The sequence below is a fragment of the Oncorhynchus clarkii genome, chromosome 14 (genome assembly GCF_045791955.1).
Source record: "Oncorhynchus clarkii lewisi isolate Uvic-CL-2024 chromosome 14, UVic_Ocla_1.0, whole genome shotgun sequence".
Classification (NCBI taxonomy): Eukaryota; Metazoa; Chordata; class Actinopteri; order Salmoniformes; family Salmonidae; genus Oncorhynchus; species Oncorhynchus clarkii.
This window is the reverse complement of record NC_092160.1, coordinates 32,460,484-32,486,577: the sequence shown is the minus strand read 5'-3', so window position 1 is coordinate 32,486,577 and position 26,094 is coordinate 32,460,484. Positions and strand designations below refer to the sequence as shown.

The 26,094-nt window shown below is 44.9% G+C and overlaps 1 protein-coding gene across 2 annotated transcripts in view; it reads left to right on the top strand.

The window, feature by feature from the left end:
- The first annotated feature begins 16,535 nt into the window (after nucleotides 1-16,535).
- Nucleotides 16,536-26,094, top strand: part of LOC139366526 (neuroligin-3-like) — a 298,176-nt gene continuing 288,617 nt past the window's right edge. Inside the window, exons 1-2 of one of the 2 annotated variants that reach the window (XM_071104129.1) lie at nucleotides 16,536-17,040; nucleotides 22,520-22,579. In XM_071104129.1, the coding sequence (XP_070960230.1) occupies nucleotides 16,536-17,040; nucleotides 22,520-22,579 (565 nt within the window). The remainder of the gene's footprint in view (nucleotides 17,041-22,519; nucleotides 22,580-26,094) is intronic. The other variant, XM_071104128.1, reaches the window with a different exon arrangement.

Genomic DNA, 26,094 nt, shown 5'->3' with positions numbered 1-26,094 from the left:
GTTTGGTTGCATTATTCAGGAATGTAATATGGTTAGGTTGCATTATTCAGGAATATAATATGGTTTGGTTGCATTATTCAGGAGTGTAATGTGGTTTGGTTGCGTTATTCCGGAGTGTAATATGGTTTGTTTGCATTATTCAGGAGTGTAATGTGGTTTGGTTGCATTATTCCAGAGTGTAATATGGTTTGGTTGCATTATTCAGGAGTGTAGCTAGTAGGCTTGGGCGATATACCGTTTCTACCATATACAGGGGTATTTCGAAATACCAACTGTATGATTTTCAATAGCGTTTTTGGGGGAGAGGGCACGTGCTACGCCACTGCTTATACCTAAGTTAAGTATAACTGTAAGAAATCTAAGATGTGCCAAATAAATGATATCCAGCCCAGGTCTCCAGCTATGCATTTGGTTCGCTAACTTGCTAGCTAAGTGGCGCAATGTCAAGATCAAGCTTCTTGGTTAGAGCGGAGACGTTCAACCCCCTCCTGGATCAAGATCCTTGTTGCCCTAAAAATAAATATTGAAATAGTGCCACTTGTGTGCGCTTTCGGTAATACCGTATACACCGGTATGGTACAGAAATGGTCTGACGGTATGAAAATCTGGAAACCTAGTATGTTTTAGAGGACAATTTACTCGCATTGTTGAATAGTTCAGTTTGCAGGCTCACTAGCTAGTGGTTACTAGAACACTGATCTTTACACTACATTTTTAGTTCCAGAGCAAGAATGTCACATTGTCAGACAACGAAAGGTAAGGCAACGATGTCATGTAAAATTGAAAAGTTTATGTACATATTTCAATTGTTTGTCAGTGCTTGTCACTGAGAATAGCCTCTAAGTTATCATAGTTTGCTGTGTTTCATTTGAATGTGAACATCAGAGGTACTATAACAGTGTGTCCATTTAGGGTCTCTGTGGGCTTTGTATAGTCTCTTCCCATTATGAGTCTATGCGCTTGGCCCACCTGTAATTGTAGCATATGTAACCCATACTTATGTCTACTCAGGTCAGATTGAACTCTCTTTGGATTACATTCGATTCTACATTAGAGATTTCCACTGGCCCCTAATGTTTCGCTCAGAATCTCCAGCCCTTTGTTGAAGAGGAGAAGGTAATAGCAGTGCATTTAGGTTCTCTCAAACCAACCAGTCCATTATTCCTCCCATGTAGCAGACTCCATTCACTCTCTAGTCAAAGGTTATCATTTACAGTAGCTTGAAAGACCCAGCTCCACTCCTCAGGCCTCCCTCTCCAATATCACTCTCTCTCTCGCTCTCTCTCTCTCTCTCTCTCTCTCAAACTACCTCTGCCTCTCTCTCTCTCTCTCTCTCTCTCTCTCTCTCAAACACCTCTGTCCCCCCCTCTCTCTCTCTCTTTCTCTCTCTCTCTCTTTCTCAAACACCTCTGTCCCTCTCTCTCTCTCTCTCTTTCTTTCTCTCTCTCAAACACCTCTGCCCCTCTCTCTCTCTCTCTCTCTCTCTCTCAAACACCTCTGTCCCCCCCTCTCTCTCTCTCTCTCTCTCTCTCTAAAACACCTCTGTCCCTCTCTCTCTCTCAAACACCTCACTCTCTCTCTCTCTCTCTCTCTCAAACACTTATCTCTCTCTCTCAAACACTTATCTCTCTCTCTCTCTCTCTCTCTCTCTCTCTCTAAAACACCTCTGTCCCTCTCTCTCTCTCAAACACCTCTCTCTCTCTCTCTCTCTCAAACACCTCTCTCTCTCTCTCTCTCTCTCTCTCTCTCTCTCAAACACCTCTCTCTCTCAAACACTTATCTCTCTCTCTCAAACACCTCTCTCTCTCTCTCTCTCTCTCTCTCTCTCTCTCAAACACCTCTCTCTCTCAAACACCTCTCTCTCTCTCTAAGGGATGTAGGGAGTGGGAGGAGAAGAGTACATTTGGCTCTGTGCTCGGGTCTTTTATTGCGTTGCAGAGATGTGCCCGTTGTACTAGGAGGAGAGCAGAACAGAACAAAGGGTCCTTCAGTGCAGTAAAGTGTGTCTGGACATGTGCCTGTTCAAAAAGAAAAAAAGTCAGTCGTTCATGGTTAATAGTCAGTAGTCAGTGGTTAATAGTCAGTAGTCAGTGGTTAATAGTCAGTAGTCAGTGGTCAGTAGTCAGTGGTTAATAGTCAGTAGTTAGTGGTCAGTAGTCAGTGGTTAATAGTCAGTAGTCAGTGGTTAATAGTCAGTAGTCAGTGGTTAATAGTCAGTAGTCAGTGGTCAGTAGTCAGTGGTTAATAGTCAGTAGTTAGTGGTCAGTAGTCAGTGGTTAATAGTCAGTAGTCAGTGGTTAATAGTCAGTAGTCAGTGGTTAATAGTCAGTAGTCAGTGGTTAATAGTCAGTAGTCAGTGGTTAATAGTCAGTAGTTAGTGGTTAATAGTCAGTAGTCAGTGGTTAATAGTCAGTAGTTAGTGGTCAGTAGTCAGTGGTTAATAGTCAGTAGTTAGTGGTCAGTAGTCAGTGGTTAATAGTCAGTAGTTAGTGGTCAGTAGTCAGTGGTTAATAGTCAGTAGTTAGTGGTTAATAGTCAGTAGTCAGTGGTTAATAGTCAGTAGTTAGTGGTCAGTAGTCAGTGGTTAATAGTCAGTAGTTAGTGGTCAGTAGTCAGTGGTTAATAGTCAGTAGTTAGTGGTCAGTAGTCAGTGGTTAATAGTCAGTAGTCAGTGGTTAATAGTCAGTAGTCAGTGGTTAATAGTCAGTAGTCAGTGGTTAATAGTCAGTAGTCAGTGGTTAATAGTCAGTAGTTAGTGGTCAGTAGTCAGTGGTTAATAGTCAGTAGTTAGTGGTTAATAGTCAGTAGTCAGTGGTTAATAGTCAGTAGTTAGTGGTCAGTATTCAGTGGTTAATAGTCAGTAGTTAGTGGTCAGTAGTCAGTGGTTAATAGTCAGTAGTTAGTGGTCAGTAGCCAGTGGTTAATAGTCAGTAGTCAGTGGTCAGTAGTCAGTGGTTAATAGTCAGTAGTTAGTGGTCAGTAGTCAGTGGTTAATAGTCAGTAGTCAGTGGTCAGTAGTCAGTGGTTAATAGTCAGTAGTTAGTGGTCAGTAGTCAGTGGTTAGTGGTCAGTGGTTAATAGTCAGAAGTCAGTGGTCAGTAGTCAGTGGTTAGTGGTCAGTGGTTAATAGTCAGTAGTCAGTGGTCAGTAGTCAGTGGTTAATAGTCAGTAGTCAGTGGTCAGTAGTCAGTGGTTAGTGGTCAGTGGTTAATAGTCAGTAGTCAGTGGTCAGTAGTCAGTGGTTAATAGTCAGTAGTCAGTGGTCAGTAGTCAGTGGTTAATAGTCAGTAGTCAGTGGTTAATAGTCAGTAGTCAGTGGTCAGTAGTCAGTGGTTAATAGTCAGTAGTCAGTGGTTAATAGTCAGTAGTCAGTGGTTAATAGTCAGTAGTCAGTGTTCAGTAGTCAGTAGTCAGTGGTCAGTAGTCAGTGGTTAATAGTCAGTAGTCAGTGGTTAATAGTCAGTAGTCAGTGGTTAATAGTCAGTAGTCAGTGTTCAGTAGTCAGTGGTTAATAGTCAGTAGTCAGTGGTTAATAGTCAGTAGTCAGTGGTCAGTAGTCAGTGGTTAATAGTCAGTAGTCAGTGGTTAATAGTCAGTAGTCAGTAGTCAGTGGTTAGTGGTCAGTGGTTAATAGTCAGTAGTCAGTGGTCAGTAGTCAGTGGTTAATAGTCAGTAGTCAGTGGTTAATAGTCAGCGGTTAATAGTCAATAGTTAGTGGTCAGTAGTCAGTGGTTAATAGTCAGTAGTTAGTGGTCAGTAGTCAGTGGTCAGTAGTCAGTGGTTAATAGTCAGTAGTTAGTGGTCAGTAGTCAGTGGTCAGTAGTCAGTGGTTAATAGTCAGTAGTTAGTGGTCAGTAGTCAGTGGTTAATAGTCAGTAGTCAGTGGTCAGTAGTCAGTGGTTAATAGTCAGTAGTCAGTGGTTAATAGTCAGTAGTCAGTGGTTAATAGTCAGTAGTCAGTGGTCAGTAGTCAGTGGTTAATAGTCAGTAGTCAGTGGTTAATAGTCAGTAGTCAGTGGTCAGTAGTCAATAGTTAGTAGTCAGTAGTCAGTGGTTAATAGTCAGTAGTTAGTGGTCAGTAGTCAGTGGTCAGTAGTCAGTAGTTAGTGGTCAGTAGTCAGTGGTTAATAGTCAGTAGTCAGTGGTTAATAGTCAGCGGTTAATAGTCAATAGTTAGTGGTCAGTAGTCAGTGGTTAATAGTCAGTAGTTAGTGGTCAGTAGTCAGTGGGGAGTAGTCAGTGGTTAATAGTCAGTAGTTAGTCGTCAGTAGTCAGTGGTCAGTAGTCAGTGGTTAATAGTCAGTAGTTAGTGGTCAGTAGTCAGTGGTTAGTGGTCAGTGGTTAATAGTCAGTAGTCAGTGGTCAGTAGTCAGTGGTTAGTGGTCAGTGGTTAATAGTCAGTACTCAGTGGTCAGTAGTCAGTGGTTAATAGTCAGTAGTCAGTGGTCAGTAGTCAGTGGTTAATAGTCAGTGGTTAATAGTCAATAGTCAGTGGTCAGTAGTCAGTGGTTAGTGGTCAGTGGTTAATAGTCAGTAGTCAGTGGTCAGTAGTCAGTGGTTAATAGTCAGTAGTCAGTGGTCAGTAGTCAGTGGTTAATAGTCAGTAGTCAGTGGTTAATAGTCAGTAGTCAGTGGTCAGTAGTCAGTGGTTAATAGTCAGTAGTCAGTGGTTAATAGTCAGTAGTCAGTGGTTAATAGTCAGTAGTCAGTGGTTAGTAGTCAGTGGTTAATAGTCAGTAGTCAGTGGTTAATAGTCAGTAGTCAGTGGTCAGTAGTCAGTGGTTAGTGGTCAGTGGTTAATAGTCAGTAGTCAGTGGTCAGTAGTCAGTGGTTAATAGTCAGTAGTCAGTGGTCAGTAGTCAGTGGTTAATAGTCAGTAGTCAGTGGTTAATAGTCAGTAGTCAGTGGTCAGTAGTCAGTGGTTAATAGTCAGTAGTCAGTGGTTAATAGTCAGTAGTCAGTGGTTAATAGTCAGTAGTCAGTGGTCAGTAGTCAGTGGTTAATAGTCAGTAGTCAGTGGTTAATAGTCAGTAGTCAGTGGTCAGTAGTCAGTGGTTAGTGGTCAGTGGTTAATAGTCAGTAGTCAGTGGTCAGTAGTCAGTGGTTAATAGTCAGTAGTCAGTGGTTAATAGTCAGCGGTTAATAGTCAATAGTTAGTGGTCAGTAGTCAGTGGTTAATAGTCAGTAGTTAGTGGTCAGTAGTCAGTGGTCAGTAGTCAGTGGTTAATAGTCAGTAGTTAGTGGTCAGTAGTCAGTGGTCAGTAGTCAGTGGTTAATAGTCAGTAGTTAGTGGTCAGTAGTCAGTGGTTAATAGTCAGTAGTCAGAGGTCAGTAGTCAGTGGTTAATAGTCAGTAGTCAGTGGTTAATAGTCAGTAGTCAGTGGTTAATAGTCAGTAGTCAGTGGTCAGTAGTCAGTGGTTAATAGTCAGTAGTCAGTGGTTAATAGTCAGTAGTCAGTGGTCAGTAGTCAATAGTTAGTGGTCAGTAGTCAGTGGTTAATAGTCAGTAGTTAGTGGTCAGTAGTCAGTGGTCAGTAGTTAGTGGTCAGTAGTCAGTGGTTAATAGTCAGTAGTTAGTGGTCAGTAGTCAGTGGTCAGTAGTCAGTGGTTAATAGTCAGTAGTTAGTGGTCACTAGTCAGTGGTCAGTAGTCAGTGGTTAATAGTCAGTAGTTAGTGGTCACTATTCAGTGGTCAGTAGTCAGTGGTTAATAGTCAGTAGTTAGTGGTCAGTAGTCAGTGGTCAGTAGTCAGTGGTTAATAGTCAGTAGTTAGTGGTCAGTAGTCAGTGGTTAATAGTCAGTAGTTAGTGGTCAGTAGTCAGTGGTTAATAGTCAGTAGTTAGTGGTCAGTAGTCAGTGGTCAGTAGTCAGTGATCAGTAGTCAGTGGTTAATAGTCAGTAGTTAGTGGTCAGTAGTCAGTGGTCAGTAGTCAGTGGTTAATAGTCAGTAGTTAGTGGTCAGTAGTCAGTGGTCAGTAGTCAGTGGTTAATAGTCAGTAGTTAGTGGTCAGTAGTCAATGGTCAGTAGTCAGTGGTTAATAGTCAGTAGTTAGTGGTCAGTAGTCAGTGGTCAGTAGTCAGTGGTTAGTAGTCAGTGGTTAGTGGTTAGTGGTTAGTAGACAGTGGTTAGTGTCAGTAGTTAGTGGTCAGTGGTTAGTAGTCAGTGGTTAGTAGTCAGTGGTTAGTAGTCAGTAGTTAGTAGTCAGTGGTTAGTGGTCAGTGGTTAGTAGTCAGTAGTTAGTGGTTAGTAGTCAGTGGTCAGTGGTCAGTGGTCAGTGATTAGTGGTCAGTGGTTAGTGGTTAGTGGTCAGTGGTCAGTTGTCAGTGGTCAGTAGTTAGTAGTGAGTGGTCAGTGGTCAGTGGTCAGTAGTCAGTGGTCAGTAGTCAGTGGTCAGTGGTCAGCGGTCAGTGGTCAGTAGTCAGTGGTCAGTGGTCAGTGGTCAGTGGTCAGTAGTCAGTGGTTAGTGGTCAGTGGTCAGTGGTTAGTAGTTAGTGGTAAGTGGTTAGTAGTTAGTAGTCAGTAGTAAGTAGTTAGTGGTCAGTGGTCAGTAGTCTGCGGTCAGTGGTCAGTGGTTAGTAGTCAGTGGTCAGTAGTCAGTAATTAGTAGTCAGTAGTTAGTGGTTAGTGGTCAGTAGTCAGTAGTCAGTGGTCAGTGGTCAGTGGTTAGTGGTTAGTGGTCAGTGGTTAGTGGTCAGTGGTCAGTGGTTAGTAGTCAGTGGTCAGTGGTTAGTGGTCAGTCGTCAGTCGTCAGTGGTTAGTGGTTAGTGGTCAGTAGTCAGTGGTAAGTGGTCAATGGTCAGTGGTTAGTGGTCAGTGATCAGTGGTTAGTGGTTAGTGGTCAGTGGTTAGTGGTTAGTGTTCAGTGGTTAGTGGTTAGTGGTCAGTAGTCAGTGGTGAGTGGTCAGTGGTCAGTGGTCAGTGGTTAGTGGTCAGTCGTCAGTAGTTAGTGGTTAGTGGTCAGTAGTCAGTGGTAAGTGGTCAATGGTCAGTAGTCAGTGGTCAGTGGTCAGTGGTTAGTGGTTAGTGGTCAGTAGTCAGTAATTAGTAGTCAGTAGTTAGTGGTTAGTGGTCAGTGGTCAGTAGTCAGTAGTCAGTGGTCAGTGGTCAGTGGTTAGTGGTCAGTGGTTAGTGGTCAGTGGTTAGTAGTCAGTGGTCAGTGGTTAGTGGTCAGTCGTCAGTGGTTAGTGGTTAGTGGTCAGTAGTCAGTGGTAAGTGGTCAATGGTCAGTAGTCAGTGGTCAGTGGTTAGTGGTCAGTGATCAGTGGTTAGTGGTTAGTGGTCAGTGGTTAGTGGTTAGTGTTCAGTGGTTAGTGGTTAGTGGTCAGTAGTCAGTGGTTAGTGGTCAGTGGTCAGTGGTCAGTGGTTAGTGGTCAGTCGTCAGTAGTTAGTGGTTAGTGGTCAGTAGTCAGTGGTAAGTGGTCAATGGTCAGTAGTCAGTGGTCAGTGGTCAGTGGTTAGTGGTTAGTGGTCAGTAGTCAGTAGTCAGTGGTAAGTGGTCAATGGTCAGTAGTCAGTGGTCAGTGGTCAGTGGTTAGTGGTCAGTAGTCAGTGGTCAGTGGTCAGTGGTCAGTGGTCAGTGGTTAGTGGTTAGTAGTCAGTGGTCAGTGGTCAGTAGTCAGTGGTCAGTGGTCAGTGGTTAGTGGTTAGTGGTCAGTGGTTAGTGGTCAGCAGTCAGTAGTTAGTGGTCAGTGGTCAGTGGTTAGTAGTCAGTGGTCAATGGTCAGTAGTCAGTGGTCAGTGGTTAGTGGTAAGTGGTTAGTGGTCAGTGGTCAGTAGTCAGTAGTTAGTGGTCAGTGGTCAGTAGTCAGTGGTCAGTGGTCAGTGGTTAGTAGTCAGTGGTCAGTGGTCAGTGGTCAGTGGTTAGTAGTCAGTGGTCAGTGGTCAGTGGTAAGTGGTTTGTGGTCAGTGGTCAGTGGTTAGTGGTCAGTAGTTAGTGGTCAGTGGTCAGTGGTTAGTGGTTAGTAGTCAGTGGTCAGTGGTCAGTTGTTAGTGGTCAGTGGTCAGTGGTTAGTGGTTAGTAGTCAGGGTTGGGGTCATTTTGGAATGATGATGCATGGGGTGAGGAGAAGTGGGTGAGGAAGGGGGAAAGAAGGGAGGGAGTCAGTTGGGGGTGGAGGGGAATAGGGGGAGAGGACTGGTTCAGGGGGTGAGGAGGATGAGGAGGGCGTTCAACAGGGTGAGGAGAATGGGGGTGAGAATGGGGGCAAGAGGGGAGGGGGTGAGGATGGGAAAAGGAGAGAGGTAGGGTGTTTATCAGGGGGAGGAGGGGGAGGAGAGAGGAAGGGTGTTTAACAGGGGGAGGAGGGGGAGGAGAGAGGTAGGGTGTTTAACAGGGGGAGGAGGGGGAGGAGAGAGGTAGGGTGTTGTCATGACGTGGTCCTTTCTGGGTATAGATTGTGGCTTCCCCCTGTCTCTCACTCTCTCCTACACCCAGGTTCTGTTATCTCAGGCCGTAAATTCCTGGCGGAGACTCTCTCCCCCTGGTAATGCAGTAAAGAGAGGGAGTTTCACAGTAGAACAAAGGAACTGAACAATATCCATGTTTTGGAGAATGTGTAACCGGTCGGTGGAGAAGACAGCTACGACCCGGTCCGTTTTGTTTCATGTTAGTGACCTCATGAAAGACAATACAGGCACATTACCATAACCCTGTTTATACAGGTGCATCCGTTATGAGGTTTGCATCTAATTATTGTATCTGTCACGCCCTGATCTGAGTATCCTTTGTTTTCTTTATATATTTTGGTTAGGTCAGGGTGTGACATGGGTGATGTGTGTGTTTCTGTACTGTCTAGGGGTTTTGTAGGTTTGTGCGGTTGTTTTCCATCTAGGTGTTTATGTATGTCTATAGTTGCCTAGATTGGTTCTCTATTAGATGCAGCTGTTTATCGTTGTCTCTAATTGGGAATCATATTTAGGCAGCCATCTTCTTTGGGTATTTCGTGGGTTATTGTTTATGTCTAGTTGCCTGTGTCTGCACTGTTTATATATAGCGTCACGGTCGTTTGTTGTTTTGTAAGTTTGTTTTAGTGTTCTTTCTTCATTAAATATAGAACATGTATTCATCTCACGCTACGCCTTGGCCTCCTCTTTACGACGAACGTGACAGAATAACCCACCCACAATGGACCATGCAGCGTGGTAACGGCCAGCAGCAGCAGCGGCAAAGAACGCAGGACTCATGGACTTGGGAGGAGATTCTGGACGGCGAAGGACCCTGGGCACAGCCAGGGGAATATCGCCGCCCCAAAGCAGAGCTGGAGGCAGCGAAAGCAGAGAGGTGCCGGTATGAGGTGGCAGCACGGCAGTGTGGCTGGAAGCCCGAGAGGCAGCCCCAAAAATGTCTTGGGGGTGGCACACAGGGAGTGTGGTGAGCCAGGTAGGAGACCTGCGCCAACTTCCCGTGCTTACCGGAGAGAGAGAGGGACCGGGCAGGCACCTTGTTATGCGGTGGAGCGCACAGTCTCCCCAGTGCGTGTGCATAGCCCGGTGCGGTACATTCCAGCTCCTCGTAGCAGCCGGGCTAGAGTGGTCATCGAGCCAGGTGCCTTGAAGCCGGCTTTATGCATCTGGTCTCCAGAGCGTCTCCTCGGGCCGGCGTACATGGCACTAGCCTTACGCATGGTGTCCCCGGTTCGCCAGCAGAGCCCAGTGCGGGCTATTCCACCTCGCCGCACTGGCCTGGCTACCGGGAGCATTCAACCAGGTAAGGTTGGGCAGGCTCGGTGCTCAAGAGCTCCAGTGCGCCTGCACGGTCCGGTCTATCCAGTGCCACCTCCACGCACCAGCCCTCCGGTGACAGCCCCCCGCACCAGGCTGTCTCTCCGTCTCATCCCTACAGGTACTCCCGCCTGTCCAGCGCTACCAAAGCCTTCCTCCTGCCCAGCTCTGCCAGAGCCTTCCTTCTGTCCTGAGCCGCCAGAGTCTCCCGTCTGTCCTGAGCCGCCAGAGTCTCCCGTCTGTCCTAAGCCGCCAGAGTCTCCCGTCTGTCCTGAGCCGCCAGAGTCTCCCGTCTGTCCTGAGCCGCCAGAGTGTCCCGTCTGTCCTGAGCCGCCAGAGTCTCCCGTCTGTCCTGAGCCGCCAGAGTCTCCCGTCTGTCCTGAGCCACCAGAGCCTCCCGTCTGGCCTGAGCCGCCAGAGCCTCCCGTCTGTCCTGAGCCGCCAGAGTCTCCCGTCTGTCCTGAGCCACCAGTCAGCCAGGAGCTGCCAGAGCCGTCAGTCAGCCAGGAGCTGCCAGAGCCGTCAGTCAGCCAGGAGCTGCCAGAGCCGTCAGTCAGCCAGGAGCAGCCAGAGCCGTCAGCCAGCCAGGAGCTGCCAGAGCCGCCTGTCACGCCGGCGATGCCGGAGTTGCCCTCCTGTCCATAGCCGCCAGAGTCTCCCTCCTGTCCGGAGCTGCCAGATTCGCTCCTCAGTCCAGAGGCGCCTTTCCATCCAGTGGCGCTTTCTACGATGATCTTCAGTCCGGGGCCCGCTGCGAGGGTCCCCGCTCCTGAGGCGCCACCTAAGTGGGCCAAGACTGAGGTAGAGCGGGGTCCACGTCCCGCACCCGAGCCGCCGCCGTGAAAGAGGCCCACCCAGACCCTCACATTTAGATTGGAGTCCGCACCTTTGTGGGGGGGTACTGTCACGCCCTGACCTGGGTATTCTTTGTTTTCTTTATATATTTTAGTTAGGTCAGGGTGTGACATGGGTGATGTATGTGTTTTTGTACTGTCTAGGGGTTTTGTAGGTTTATGTTTTTTTACCATCTAGGTGTTTATGTATGTCTATGGTTGCCTAGATTGGTTCTCAATTAGAGGCAGCTGTTTATCGTTGTCTCTGATTGGGAATCATATTTAGGCAGCCATCTCCTTTGGGTATTTTGTGGGTTATTGTCTATGTCTAGTTGCCTGTGTCTGCACTGTTTATATATAGCGTCACGGTCGTTTGTTGTTTTGTAAGTTTGTTTTAGTGTTCTTTCTTCATTAAATATAGACCGTGTATTCATATCACGCTGCGCCTTGGTCTCCTCTTAACGACGAACGTGACAGTATCAAATGAATGAGTAAAGATTAGACTATTTGTGAAATCATGTAATCTGATGTTAAACCTTTAATGTGAGAGAATTGTATTCCTTTTAAAGTTTAACTAAGTCATTGGCCCTGTTAGCACAGACATGATCAGGTGTCATAGAACCACCTTTTCTACTGTTAGGAAATCCTCTTCAGACCACGCGTACCTCGGTGTAAGCTGAGGTGGCATAGGTTTGAGTACCAAGACTAAGCAAATCCACAGAGTGAGCTGTGATTGCGAATAGTTATTGAATTCCTAACCATACCACGTGGAGCGTTGGCTACACGGCTGGAAATGGTTCAACTCTGAGACTATCGATCCCTGCAGAATAAGAGCAAATATTAGATACTAATTACTAGTCTGCAGCTAGAAATTATGTAAACCTGGGATGCGAAGACCGACAACCACCAAAACATCTATGCTATGAGTACATTTCTGAATGGTACTCTGAAGTATCCATTTTAACCATGAAAGACTTTGATCCAGGAAAACAGAAAAAGAGAGAGAGAGAAAGACTCGGATGAACTCTTCAGCAGACGGACTGACAATTCCAACAGAGATCACGACACATGGGTGTAAATATATATTGATTGCAATTATTCCCGAATGAGTGAGCATTCATGTGCAAAGGATTAGCATTTCAATTAATATAATTAGCAACTGTGTGTAGTGACTCCTTTTGTCTTTCCCGCCCTTCTCAGGCCACACCCACTTTCCTTTGTCCACACCCCCTTCTCAGTCCACACCCACGTTCCTTTGTCCACACCCCCTTCTCAGGCCACACCCACTTTCCTTTGTCCACCAAGCCGTCATATCGGCTAAGCCCACTAGGGAATCTTCCTATCCTTGTTAGTAACATATCTACTGTTTGTTTATGCATTTCTGTGATTATTTAGTTAGTTAGTAAATAAATGATGAAGCCAATTTGTGTGTGGATGATTCATAGTAAAGGCTGAGTTCGTGCAGATAACCAACAATTTACGACGTTCAGATGAGACTGACGTGAGGTAAATAATAATTCATTAATAGAAGACTAATTGATCAGATATTAAAATATCTGAAGAGTTATATTCGGAAAATTGTAAATTTGTAATCTGAAGATTTTCCGTGGTGCCTTGACTTCCTAGTTATTTACATTTACATGATTAATCAGTTTAAACGCGTAATAATAATTACAAATAATTGATTTGATGAAATAAGTCTTCACTTTTAATGATGCCAAAGACACGACAGTGTTTAACAGGGTGAGGAGGGGGGAGGTGGGGAGAAAGGAGAGAGGTAGGGTGTTCAACAAGGGGAGGAGGGGGGAGGTGGGGAGAAAGGAGAGTGGTAGGGTGTTCAACAAGGGGAGGAGGGGGATAGGAGAGGGGTAGGGTGTTCAACAAAGGGAGGAGGGGGAGGTGGGGAGAAAGGAGAGACGTAGGGTGTTCAACCAGGGAAGGAGGTGGGAGGAGAGAGGTAGGGTGTTCAACAAGGGGAGGAGGGGGGAGGTGGGGAGAAAGGAGAGAGGTAGGGTGTTCAACAAGGGGAGGAGGACAGAGGAGAGGGGTAGGGTGTTCAACAAGGGGAGGATGGGGAGGTGGGGAGAAAGGAGAGAGGTAGGGTGTTCAACCAGGGAAGGAGGTGGGAGGAGAGAGGTAGGGTGTTTAACAAGGGGAGGAGGGGGGAGGTGGGGAGAAAGGAGAGAGGTAGGGTGTTCAACAAGGGGAGGAGGGGGGAGTTGGGGAGAAAGGAGAGAGGTAGGGTGTTCAACAAGGGGAGGTGGGGAGAAAGGAGAGAGGTAGGGTGTTCAACCAGGGAAGGAGGTGGGAGGAGAGAGGTAGGGTGTTTAACAAGGGGAGGAGGAGGGAGGTGGGGAGAAATGAGAGAGGTAGGGTGTTCAACAAGGGGAGGAGGGGGGGGTGGGGAGAAAGGAGAGAGGTAGGGTATTCAACAAGGGTAGGAGGGGGGAGGAGAGAGGTAGGGTGTTCAACAAGGGTAAGATGGGGAGGAGAGAGGTAGGATGTTCAATAGGGTGAGGAATGGGGAGGAGAGAGGTAGGATGTTTAACAAGGGGGAGGAGGGGGAGGAGAGAAGCAGGGTGTTTAACAAGGGGGACGGAGGGGGAGGAGAGAGGCAGGGTGTTTAACAGGGTGAGGAGTGGGAGGAGAGAGGCAGGGTGTTTAACAAGGGGGAGGAGGGATAGGAGAGAGGCAGGATGTTTAACCGGGTGAGGAGGGGGGAGGAGAGAGGTAGGGTGTTTAACAGGGTGAGTAGGGGGGGGAGAGAGGCAGGGTGTTTAACAGGGTGAGGAGGGGGAGGAGAGGCAGGGTGCGGTGGAAGTTGGCAGAGCTAGAGGGTGTTTGTCAGACCAGACTGTGTCCTTATTTCATGTCCTCTCTGTGTCCTTATTTCATGTCCTCTCTGTGTCCTTAATTCATGTCCTCTCTGTCCTTATTTCATGTCCTCTCTGTCCTTGTTTCATGTCCTCTCTGTGTCCTTATTTCATGTCCTCTCTGTGTCCTTATTTCATGTCCTCTCTGTGTTCTTATTTAATGTCCTCTCTGTCCTTATTTCATATCCTCTCTGTCCTTATTTCATGTCCTCTCTGTGTCCTTATTTCATATCCTCTCTGTCCTTATTCATGTCCTCTCTGTGTCCTTATTTCATGTCCTCTCTGTCCTTATTTCAAGTCCTCTCTGTGTCCTTATTTCATGTCCTCTCTGTGTTCTTATTTCATGTCCTCTCTGTCCTTATTTCATGTCCTCTCTGTCCTTATTTCATGTCCTCTCTGTGTCCTTATTTCATGTCCTCTCTGTCCTTATTTCATGTCCTCTCTGTGTCCTTATTTCAGATTCAGCTGTTGATGCTTGACTTTTAGAACAGTGCAACAACGTGCTACGTATATGTAGATACGTTTGGTCACACTCTAACTGGTAAGACATCCATATTATCTTAATTAACAGGTGTGTGTGTGTGTGTGTGTGTGTGTGTGTGTGTGTGTGTGTGTGTGTGTGTGTGTGTCTGTGTGTGTGTGTGTGTGTGTGTGTGTGTGTGTGTGTGTGTGTGTGTGTGTGTGTGCCAGCATGCGTGCGTGCGTGTGTGTGTGTGTGTGTGTGTGTGTGTGTGTGTGTGTGTGTGTGTGTGTGTGTGTGTGTGCGTATATGGCTGCTTCATTCATGGTGTCATACTCTCCATGAAGAGATGAGACTGTATTAATGGTAGGTGGTGAGAGGAGAGTCTCCATGAAGAGATGAGACTGTATTAATGGTAGGTGGTGAGAGGAGAGTCTCCATGAAGAGATGAGACTGTATTAATGGTAGGTGGTGAGAGGAGGGTCTCCATGAAGAGATGAGACTGTATTAATGGTAGGTGGTGAGAGGAGAGTCTCCATGAAGAGATGAGACTGTATTAATAGTAGGTGGTGAGAGGAGAGTCTCCATGAAGAGATGAGACTGTATTAATGGTAGGTGGTGAGAGGAGAGTCTCCATGAAGAGATGAGACTGTATTAATAGTAGGTGGTGAGAGGAGAGTCTCCATGAAGAGATGAGACTGTATTAATGGTAGGTGGTGAGAGGAGAGTCTAAACGAAGAGATGAGACTGTATTAATGGTAGGTGGTGAGAGGAGAGTCTCCATGAAGAGATGAGACTGTATTAATGGTAGGTGGTGAGAGGAGAGTCTCCATGAAGAGATGAGACTGTATTAATGGTAGGTGGTGAGAGGAGAGTCTCCATGAAGAGATGAGACTGTATTAATGGCAGGTGGTGAGAGGAGAGTCTCCATGAAGAGATGAGACTGTATTAATAGTAGGTGGTGAGAGGAGAGTCTCCATGAAGAGATGAGACTGTATTAATGGTAGGTGGTGAGAGGAGAGTCTCTGTGAATAAGAGAGAAAAAATATTCTGCCCCACTTGGCTTTTCACTGATCCTGTACCATGTGTGTGTGTGTGTGTGTGTGTGTGTGTATGTGTGTGTGTGTGTGTGTGTGTGTGTGTGTGTGTATGTGTGTGTCTTCGGAGTGATAACGGCACCTTAAGGAACGTCCTGATTGCTTTTCCCTGAGTGGTTAGTGGGCCTGACGCCTGCTGGTACATTATAAATCATTTACTGTCATTTTGGAATGCAATATCCTTCTCTAAAATCCTTCCTGTTATTCTCTCTCTATTGTTATTGGACAGTACTCCTGCCTGCCCTATGTAGCTAGCTGCTAGCCACTGAGGCTGAGCCGGGGGGGCGAGGGGGTGGGGGTGAGGTGGAAGGAGATGTCAGGGAGGGAGGTGTCAGGGCTGGCACCGCTGGGGAACACCAGGAGGACGGCTTATTAGGATTTACAGTGTTGCTGCTGTCACTGAGAGGAGAGTGATACCTACGCTCTAGTTTATACCTCCTTATCTCCATCCCTCTCTCTCTGTCTCTCTCTCTCTCCCTGTCTCTCTCTGTCCCTCTCTCTCTCTCTCTCTCTCTATCTACCTCTCTCTCTCTCTGTCTCTCTCTCTCTCTCTCTCTCTTATCCCTCTCTCCATCTATATCTCCCTCTCTCCATCCATCTCTCTCTCCCGGTCTCCCTCTCTCCCTCTCTCTCTTTCTCTCTCTCTCTCTGTCCCTCTCCCTCCCTCTCTTTCTCTTTCTCTCTCTCTTGTTCTCTCTCCATCTCTCTCCCTTTCTTTATCTCACCCTCCAACCCTCTCTCTATCTGTCTCTCTGTCTCTCTCTGTAACGGAGAAAGTGTTCTGTCATGTCTTTATTTGTAGTAAAGAGAGGTAGAAAAACAGAATCTGAGAGGAAACATGACATTTGAATATATTCATGTTATTGGAAGTCATTAAAAACTGTTGATAGTGTAGGTTTTTGTGTTTTTCATTTTCTAAGCAGTTATATAATGTTCCTTTGGTATATATTTTGTATGTAATGTGAGATGGGGACATGTTAGAGACATTTTGTTAGTGAGATCAGTGCCATTTTAATCAGTAAACGGTCTGTGACTAAGTAGTGCAACACTTTACCCCAGCGACACGGCGAGTCCTTGATTGTGTAGATTGATAGCAGGGTAAGTGCACTATCATGTTTATGTGTTCTGGTTTTATATCACGACAGAAAATACCCTCATCACCAGTCAATAGAATATTTGTGAATAAAAAAAAATGAGAGCAAACTGTTTTTCTGTCTCTCTGGAGTCATTCATTTTCCTGTGATCTTTTTTCTTCCCTGTATCCAGCAGGCACGGGATGGAAGATCTGACGAGAGGGAGAGAGGACAGTGAATGAAGACCGTAAAGAAAAGAACTACCGCCACTTTTTCAGTTTTATCTGCTCAGCTCCAGACTGATGAGTGGATCTAAAGGTGCTAAACTGTCGGGCTGATAGACGGGAAGACAGGGAAAAGGGAAGACAGGGGAAGACAGGGAAGGGAAGAGAAGAGGGAAGACTTTGTGAGCTGAGGAGGAGACCCGACGTGCATGTTGGTCACTTGCAGTTGTTGCTGAGACTCACTCAGACGGACCATGTGGTTTTTGCCAAGGAGAAACTGTCGCCTCTCCTCTCAGCAGCAGGACCATGGGGTCTGGCATGGTGCCCACATACCCAGCGCCATCTCCAGCCTCAGCATCACCACGTCTTTCTGGATCGTAACTTCTTCCTGGTGCTTGGTGGCCGTCCAAAGCCAGGCCTACCACCCCACTGTGAACACGCAGTATGGGAAACTCCGGGGGGTGAGAGTGCCCCTACCCAGTGAGATACTGGGACCAGTGGACCAGTATTTGGGGGTCCCGTATGCAGCCTCCCCAGTGGGGGAGAAACGCTTCCTGCCCCCCGAGCCGCCCTCCTCCTGGTCCGGGATAAAGAACACCACCCACTTTGCCCCCGTTTGCCCCCAGAATATTCACAACGCCGTGCCAGAAATTATGATGCCCATATGGTTCTCCTTCAGCCTGGATATAGTGGCCTCTTACATACAGGATCAAAACGAGGACTGTTTGTATCTAAACATCTACGTTCCTACGGAGGATGGTGAGTGGGTCGGGTATACGAGTACTAAACCAAACTCTTGAATCTCTTTTCTAGCTCTTATTCTATCTCTCTCTGAGCCTGTGTGTCGCTACTGTAGCATGCCGTGTTGTCCTCCCTGTGCATGCTGTGTCTGTGTCCCCCACCACCACCATCTCCAGCCTCCTCATTCTGACTTGATCTTCCATGGAAGACATCTATTTTCATCAACTCTCCCTTTCCATGCCACCGTTTGAGGTTCCTCTTTGTGTTGATACCCCCCCCCCCAAAAAAAAAAAATATATATATTACACAAAATGGTTGAAAAACCAATCAGATGTTGAAACAGATTGGGCCTAGTACTGTACCTTGATGCACTCCCTTCCCTTACTGTCGTGAGTGTTCTGGGGAAAATATGATTAGCTATGAGCTATTAAACAATGATCTTCTGTAGGGTTGGTGAAATATTCTGGTACACTCAAGGCCTGTGGCATCAGACTAGACCATGTAGGACCCCTTACTTTCATATTCTTATCAAGAGTTTGTCTTTGCGGTCTTGGTGAACTATAGGTTACAAGTGCAACAGACAAAATAATACAATATTTTGACTGAAGACCTAGAGTACCAGTCAAAAGTTTGGGCACACCTACTCATTCAAGTGTTTGCCTTTATTTTTACCAGTTTGTACAATGTAGAATAATAGTGAAGACATCACAACTATGAAATAACACATATGGAATCATGTAGTAACCAAAAAAGTGTTTAACAAATCAAACAATATTTTAGATTTTAAGTAGCCACCCTTTGCCTTGATGACAGCTTTGTACACTCTTGGCATTCTCTCAACCAGCTTCATGAGGAATGCTTTCCAACAGTCTTGAAGGAGTTCCCACATATGCTGAGCACTTGTTGGCTGCTTTTCCTTCACTCTGCAGTCCAACTCATCCCAAACCATCTCAATTGGGTTGAGGTCGGGTGATTGTGGAGGCCAGGTCATCTGATGCAGAACTCCATCACTCTCCTTCTTGGTCAAATAGCCCTTACACAGCCTGGAGATGTGTTGGGTCATTGTCCTGCAAGTCCCACTAAGCGCAAACTAGATGAGATGTTTATTTTACTTTTTCTATTTCACCTTTATTTAACCAGGTAAACTAGGTGAGAACACCTTTATTTAACCAGGTAAACTAGGTGAGAACACCTTTATTTAACCAGGTAAACTAGGTGAGAACACCTTTATTTAACTAGGTAAGCTAGGTGAGAACACCTTTATTTAACCAGGTAAGCCAGGTGAGAACACCTTTATTTAACCAGGTAATCTAGTTGAGAACACCTTTATTTAACCAGGTAAGCTAGGTGAGAACACCTTTATTTAACCAGGTAAGCTAGGTGAGAACACCTTTATTTAACCAGGTAAGCTAGGTGAGAACAAGTTCTCATTTACAACTGCGACCTGGCCAAGATAAAGCAAAGCAGTGCGACACAAACAACAACACAGAGTTACACATGGAATAAACAAGTGTACAGTCAATAACACAATATAAAAAAATGAATAATAAAATGGGCTATTTATACCTGCTCAGATAGCTGATGTTTAAAGTTAGTGAGGGAAAAATAAGTCTTTACCTAGCATAGACTTATAGATGACCTGGAGCCAGTGGGTCTGGCGACGAATAGGTAGCAAGGGCCAGCCGACTAGAGCATACAGGTCGCAGTGGTGGGTTGTATATGGGGCTTTGGTGACAAAACGGACGGCACTGTGATAGACTGCATCCAGTTTGCTGAGTAGAGTGTTGGAGGCTATTTTGTAAATGACATCTCCAAAGTCGAGGATTGGTAGGATAGTCAGTTTTACGAAGGTATGTTTGGCAGCGTGAGTGAAGGAAGCTTTGTTGCGAAATAGGAAGCCAATTCTAGATTTTATTTTGGATTGTAGATGCATAATATGAGGCTGGAAGGAGAGTTTACAGTCTAGCCAGAAACCTAGGTATTTGTAGTTGTCCACATATTCTAAGTCAGAACCGTCCAGAGTGGTGATGCTAGTCGTGCGGGCGGGTGCGGGGAGCGAACGGTTGAAAAGCATGCATTTGGTTTTGCTAGCGTTTAAGAGCAGTTGGAGGCCACAGAAGGAGTGTTGTATGGCATTGAAGCTCGTTTGGAGGTTTGCTAATGCTGTGTCCAAAGAAGGGCCAGATGTACAGTGGGGCAAAAAAATATTTAGTCAGCCACCAAATGTGCAAGTTCTCCCACTTAAAAAGATGAGAGAGGCCTGTAATTTTCATCATAGGTACACTTCAACTATGACAGACAAAATAATAAGTGGCTGACTAAATACTTTTTTGCCCCACTGTATACAGAATGGTGTCGTCTGCGTAGAGGTGGATCAGGGAATCACCCGCAGCAAAAGTGACATTGTTGATATATACAGAGGAAAGAGTCAGCCCGAGAATTGAACCCTGTGGTACCTCCATAGAGGCTGCCAGAGGTCCGAACAACAGGCCCTCCAATTTGACACACTGAACTCTATCTGAGAAGTAGTTGGCGAACCAGGCGAGGCAGTCATTTGAGAAACCAAGGCTGTTGAATCTGCCGATAAGGATACCGAAAGCCTTGGCCAGGTTGATGAAGACTTCTGCACAGTACTGTCTTTTATCGATGGAGGTTATGATATCGTTTAGTAAATTGAGCGTGGCTGAGGTGCACCCGTGACCAGCTCGGAAACCGGATTGCACAGCGGAGAAGGTATGGTAGGATTCGAAATGGTCAGTGCTGTTTAGAAAGGCAGGGCAGGATGGATATAGGTCTATAACATTTTGTGTCTGGAGTGTCACCTGCTTTGAAGAGGGGGATGACCGCGGCAGTTTTTCAATCTTTAGGGATCTCGGATCTCGTAAGAGAGGTTGAACAGACTTGTAATAGGGGTTGCAACGATGGCGGTGGATAATTTTAGAAAGAGCGGGTCCAGGTTGTCAAGCCCAGCTGATTTGTACGGGTCCAGGTTTTGCAGCTCTTTCAGAACATCTGCTATCTGGATTTGGGTGAAGGAGAAGCTGGGGAGGCTTGGGCAAGTAGCTGCGGGAGGGTGCATTGCTGTTAGCCGGGGTTGGGGTAGCCATGAGGAAAGCTTGGCCAGCCGTAGAGAAATGCTTATTGAAATTCTCGATTATCGTGGATTTATCGGTGGTGTTACCTAGCCTCAGTGCAGTTGACAGCTGGGAGGAGGTGTCGTGGAATATTCTAATCAAGTGAGAGAGACTGTTATTTTTTCAAAACATCATATTGATTTAATATTGATTAATTATTGAAATAATAAAGCTGGTCGATCCCACACTCTGAAGTGTGATGCCGAGAGCTCAATGAGCACAACTGAGCCACAGTCTTTTATAGTTAAGACATCTGGAATACGTTGAAAGGTTAGGATTTGTATGTGAGGAAGAGGTATCCCCCGGCCAGATAGCATTTACTGTGAAGACTGTTCCAATTGTACAGAAACCAGGCCCAGGACCCTAAGACAAGGTTCCTCCCAACAGCCGTCCAGAAACATCTCCTCCCTGGTACCTCACCGTATACAAGTACCAACTCATTCTATAGAATGCAAGCTGTAGGTTTTATCACCAAGTCATCATAAATCAACCCCCAGAAGCCTAACTCAGTCCCACAGAAACAGATGAGAGTACTGAGAAAAATTCATTGATGCATAAACAGTATGAAAACTGTAATTTTTCTACAATAGATGGCGTATCGCTGCAGAATACTGTGGTAGCCATTCTGGTTAAATGTGCCTTGACTTCTAAATAAATCAACGATAGTGTCACCAGCATAGCACCCCCGCACCATCACACCACCTCCTCCATGCTTCACAGTGGAAACCACATATGCGGAGATCATATGTTCACCTACTCTGCGTCTCACAAAGACACGGCAGTTGGAACCAGAAATCTCAAATTTGGACTCATCAGACCACAGGACAGATTTCCACCAGTCTAATGTTCATTTCTTGGCCCAAGCAAGTCTCTTCTTATTATTGGTGTTCTTTAGTTGTGTTTTATTTGCATCTATACGACCATGAAGGCCTGATTCATGCAGTCTCCTCTGAACAGATGATGTTGAGATGGGTCTATTACTTGAACTCTGTGAAGCATTTATTTGGGCTGCCATCTGAGGTAACTCTGGGCCTTTCTTTCCTGTGGCAGTCCTCATGAGAGCCAGTTTCATCATAGTGCTTGATGGTTTTTGCGACTGCACTTGAAGAAACTTTCAAAGTTCTTGAAATGTTCCGTATTAACTGACCTTCATGTCTTAAAGTAATGATGGACTGCCGTTTGTCTTTGGCTATTTGAACTGATCTTGGCATAATATGGACTCGGTCCTTTAACACATAGGGCTATCTTCTGTATACCACCCCTACCTTGTCCTAACACAGCTGATTGGCTCGAACACATTTAGAAGGAAATAAATTCCACAAATTAACTTTTAACAAGCCACACCTGTTAATTGAAATCCATTCCTGGTGACTTCCTCATGAAGCTGGTTGAGGGAATGCCTAAAGTGTGCCAAGATGTCATCAAGGGTGGATACTTTGAAGAATCTCAAATATAAAATATATTTTGATTTGTTTAACACTTTTTTGGAAACTACATTTAAAATATATATATATATTTAACCTTTATTTATACAAGCATTTCTCATTGAGATTGAGAACATCTCTTTTCAAGAGAGACAAAACAGCTTACATACACTAACACAACATTAAACAAAACTATAAACACACATACAGTACATCAATTACATATTACGTTAAAAACACGAATGTCGAATGACACGAATGACAAAAAAAAACGCTGTCCTAAAGACAATTACACTCTTCTGTGATATATACAATAGATCAAGTGTTTAAACTCCACCAACGGAACTAGATCATCAAATGTTTTAAATGTTCAGGAGATAATTCATGATTCCATATGTGTTTAATTCATAGTTTTGATGTAGAAAATAGTAAAAATAACAAAAAAAAACTTGAAAGAGTAGGTGTGTCTAAACTATTGACTGGTGCTGTACATTTCAATCCATTAAGACCCAAACAGCGAAGCTTGAAATGGTAAGTTGTCCCAGTATCATAATGATACAAAATATTGCATACAATTTCATTGTAATTTGAACAGCAAATACTGTTGTCAATGTGCTGGAACAGGTATTGATTTGAGGAAAGCTACTGTGTGGTGGTAAGGGGTCTTATATAGAAGTGCATGTGAATATGGGCTTCTTGTGTTCCGACGTGCAGCAAATTCATTCCACCATTTTGGAATATTTCTGCAGAAACACCCCCAGTTACTCTCTGGACAGACCCTCTTTCGTTGTTGTTGATGAGGGAGGGAGGGAGGGAGGAATGGGGGGGTTGGGGCGGTTGGGGGGGGGGGTTGGCTCAATCTGAAGTTGTTGCATGCCACCTTCCAGGTCTTTTCCAGAGCCTTCTGTTATTTTGTAGTTTTTTTTATTCATTTTACAGTCAAAAGAATATCCAAGGAATGTGCCAGGAAACCCAACAAGAAAATGTGTAGAAAAGGAGGTATGTAAGACAGACAACACGGTGGGAGTGGAAGAGAACGAGAGAGGAGAGAGAATGCCTCCTCTCTAAAGCCAGATATCAGCACCTATCAACCCTCAAATCAAACGGTTAATTGGGGATGAGCAGTTGACCTACAGTTCTCATTAACCTGGACGCGTGTGTGTGTGTGTGTGTGTGTGTGTGTGTGTGTGTGTGTGTGTGTGTGTGTGTGTGTGTGTGTGTGTGTGTGTGTGTGTGTGTGTGTGTGTGTGTGTGTGCGTGCGTGCGTGCGTGTGCGTGTGTTTGTGTGTGTGTGTGTGTGCGTCTGCGTGCATTAAGTTGTCGGGAATTCCCCCTGTAACATTAAGTCCCTAAAGATTGAATGCTTTGCATGTATTTGTCATCAATAGGTTTGATTTGTATATGAAAGCACTGTATTGTATGTATTTTATTTAACACGCAACTTAATTGTTTATCAAAACCAATTCAAACATGACAATGTGGATAGAATTGGTGCAACAAGTCAGTAATTGACTTCCAGGCTAAATCACGACGACAAACAGATCAATTCTTCTGAATGGGAATAACAAGGCTGATTCAATCAGAAGCAGAACTGCCAATTTAAAGTCATGTAACACAAATCAGAGTTAAAGGGGCAATCTGTGATTGGTACATCCTTTTTTTCTGACTTAAATCAAATAAATTGTTATTTTTTTCTTCTAATCCTGGATTGCCCCTTTAAAGTTATGTAAAACTAAATCAGGGTTGGAATGAGAGGAACTTCAGTCATTTTTGTGTATTCTCTGATCGAACATAAAGAATTATTGCAAGAATTTGTCAAAGGAGACAGGAAAATAAATAATTTGAGGCTGTTGATTACATCTTCACACAACAGTCGAGGAATGCATTCCAAATGCCACTCTAGTCCCTACATAGTGGACTACAGGGTCAATAGGGTGCTATTTGGGATGTAACAAGTTCTGTCTGGAAATCATAACTCACAACAAGCAAATATTCTCCTGCAGAGAGAAAGATGCATCACCGTGTTGAGATAGATTGGATTAGAGTCATTACACCTCTTGGGATTCATACAAACTTTGATATTACTTTCAATACAGCGAATGAATGGATACAAACCATTGTCAATATACTGTAACTATTATTTGCCTTTTTCTGCGACAACAGTAAGTTCTGTACTGTCATTTCCAGGAGCAACAGGTAAAGTCATTGTTTTAATCACAGCAAAAAGGCCACGAATCTCATATTTGCCAAAAGCCAGTTAATTGACCTATAAACATTGTCATTATCAGAAGCCTTAATATTAAAGCTCATATTGAACCTAAATTTAACGTTCTGTTAGTTTAAGCAGTCGGAAATCTCAGACACGTTACGTTTGAAGCTCAGCAATTAACCTCGCCTTGTGATCTTGCAGACGCACACACACACACACACACACACACACACACACACACACACACACGCACACACGCACACACGCACACACACACACACACACACACACACACACACACACACACACACACACACACACACACAGTCCCGTTCACTTTAGTAAACCAATTTAGTTTGAGACAGACGGAGCCCCCCCAGGCGTTTCTGAATTAGTCCCAGTAGTAGAATACACACAGAAATATCCCTTTAATATTCAACCTCCACTTGGAAACATTTTCAATTAACTTCCTCATGTTTCGTAATGAGGAAATGGTTTATCATATGTTTGCTATGTTGCTTTTGTGACATATGATTGTGCTGAAGGGGTGACTGTGAATGTGTCTTAAATGGCACCCTATTCCCTATATAGTGCACTACTTTTGATCATGGTCCATAGGGCTCTTGTCAAAAGTAGTGCACTATGTAGGGAACGGTGTGATTTGGGACGTGCTTAGTGTGTTCCATGGCCTCTCAGCTCAACACTAGAGCTGTAATTGTCTAGCTCATTGAAATGGAAAGGGTTGCTGGGACAGTTTAAATTGTATTCTGAAATGTTTCATTTGGAATAACTTTGGTCTTCCTTGAAGTGTGTTATCTAATGCATGGATATACAGCATTGATTATTATGTTGTGCTACAGTATGTTGAAAGCTTCTCGTGATGCGAACTTCGGTAAACTTCAGCAAGTATGTTAATGAAATAATTGGATCTAGTCATGATTCTGCTCTAGAAGGAGTGTAAGGATAGTCACCATCAAATCAGGTCATTCCTTTTACAACAATGGGATTCTAGAATGACATGATAATCCATGCAGTACATTCTAGAGTGACATGATAATCCATGCAGTACATTCTAGAGTGACATGATAATCCATGCAGTACATTCTAGAGTGACATGATAATCCATGCAGTACATTCTAGAGTGACATGATAATCCATGCAGTACATTCTAGAGTGACATGATAATCCATGCAGTACATTCTAGAGTGACATGATAATCCATGCAGTACATTCTAGAGTGACATGATAATCCATGCAGTACATTCTAGAGTGACATGATAGTCCATGTACTACATTTCTACAATAGTACAGAACATGTTGATTGTGCGTTTCAGTTTCTGTCCCTCCTGTTACTTTCTTCGTAATTGTAGAGTAATATGTGTCAGTTGTGTGTGAAGTTATGGACTCCATTGAAACACCTCTAACAGTTAGACCTTTATATTGGAACAGAGTCATACACCCACCAGGGATCTGTTGGTACAGTATCTACAAACCCTTTAATTATAACAGCTATATTGTGAAGCTCCAATCTCTTCATGAACATGGATCCTCAAGAGGTACACTGATTAATTCTGAGGAAGAAGCGTGGCATTCGGCTTGCGATACAATGGTTGTATGATTGTTGCCAAGCAACAATAAGCAGTCGTGATAGGAGCGCGTCATGCCTTTGTCTTGTTTGTCAGCACTCAATTGAATGATTTCAGGTCCAGTTCAGCATCCCTAGACAATGATGTGAGGAGAAAAGTTCAGGTACCATTACAATGAAATTACATAAGGCTACATACTATATACTGAAGGAGCCAAACTATACCAACAGAGAGAAGGCTATAGTATGATGACACCGCTCAACAAGTATAACGACACAAGGCGAGACACCGCTCAACAAGTATAACGACACAAGGCGAGACGCCGCTCAACAAGTATAACGACACAAGGCGAGATGCCGCTCAACAAGTATAACGACACAAGGCGAGACACCGCTCAACAAGTATAACGACACAAGGCAAGACACCGCTCAACAAGTATAACGACACAAGGCGAGACGCCGCTCAACAAGTATAACGACACAAGGCGAGACACCGCTCAACAAGTATAACGACACAAGGCGAAACACCGCTCAACAAGTATAACGACACAAGGCGAGACACCGCTCAACAAGTATAACGACACAAGGCGAGACACCGCTCAACAAGTATAACGACACAAGGCGAGACACCGCTCAACAAGTATAACGACACAAGGCGAGACGCCGCTCAACAAGTATAACGACACAAGGCGAGACACCGCTCAACAAGTATAACGACAC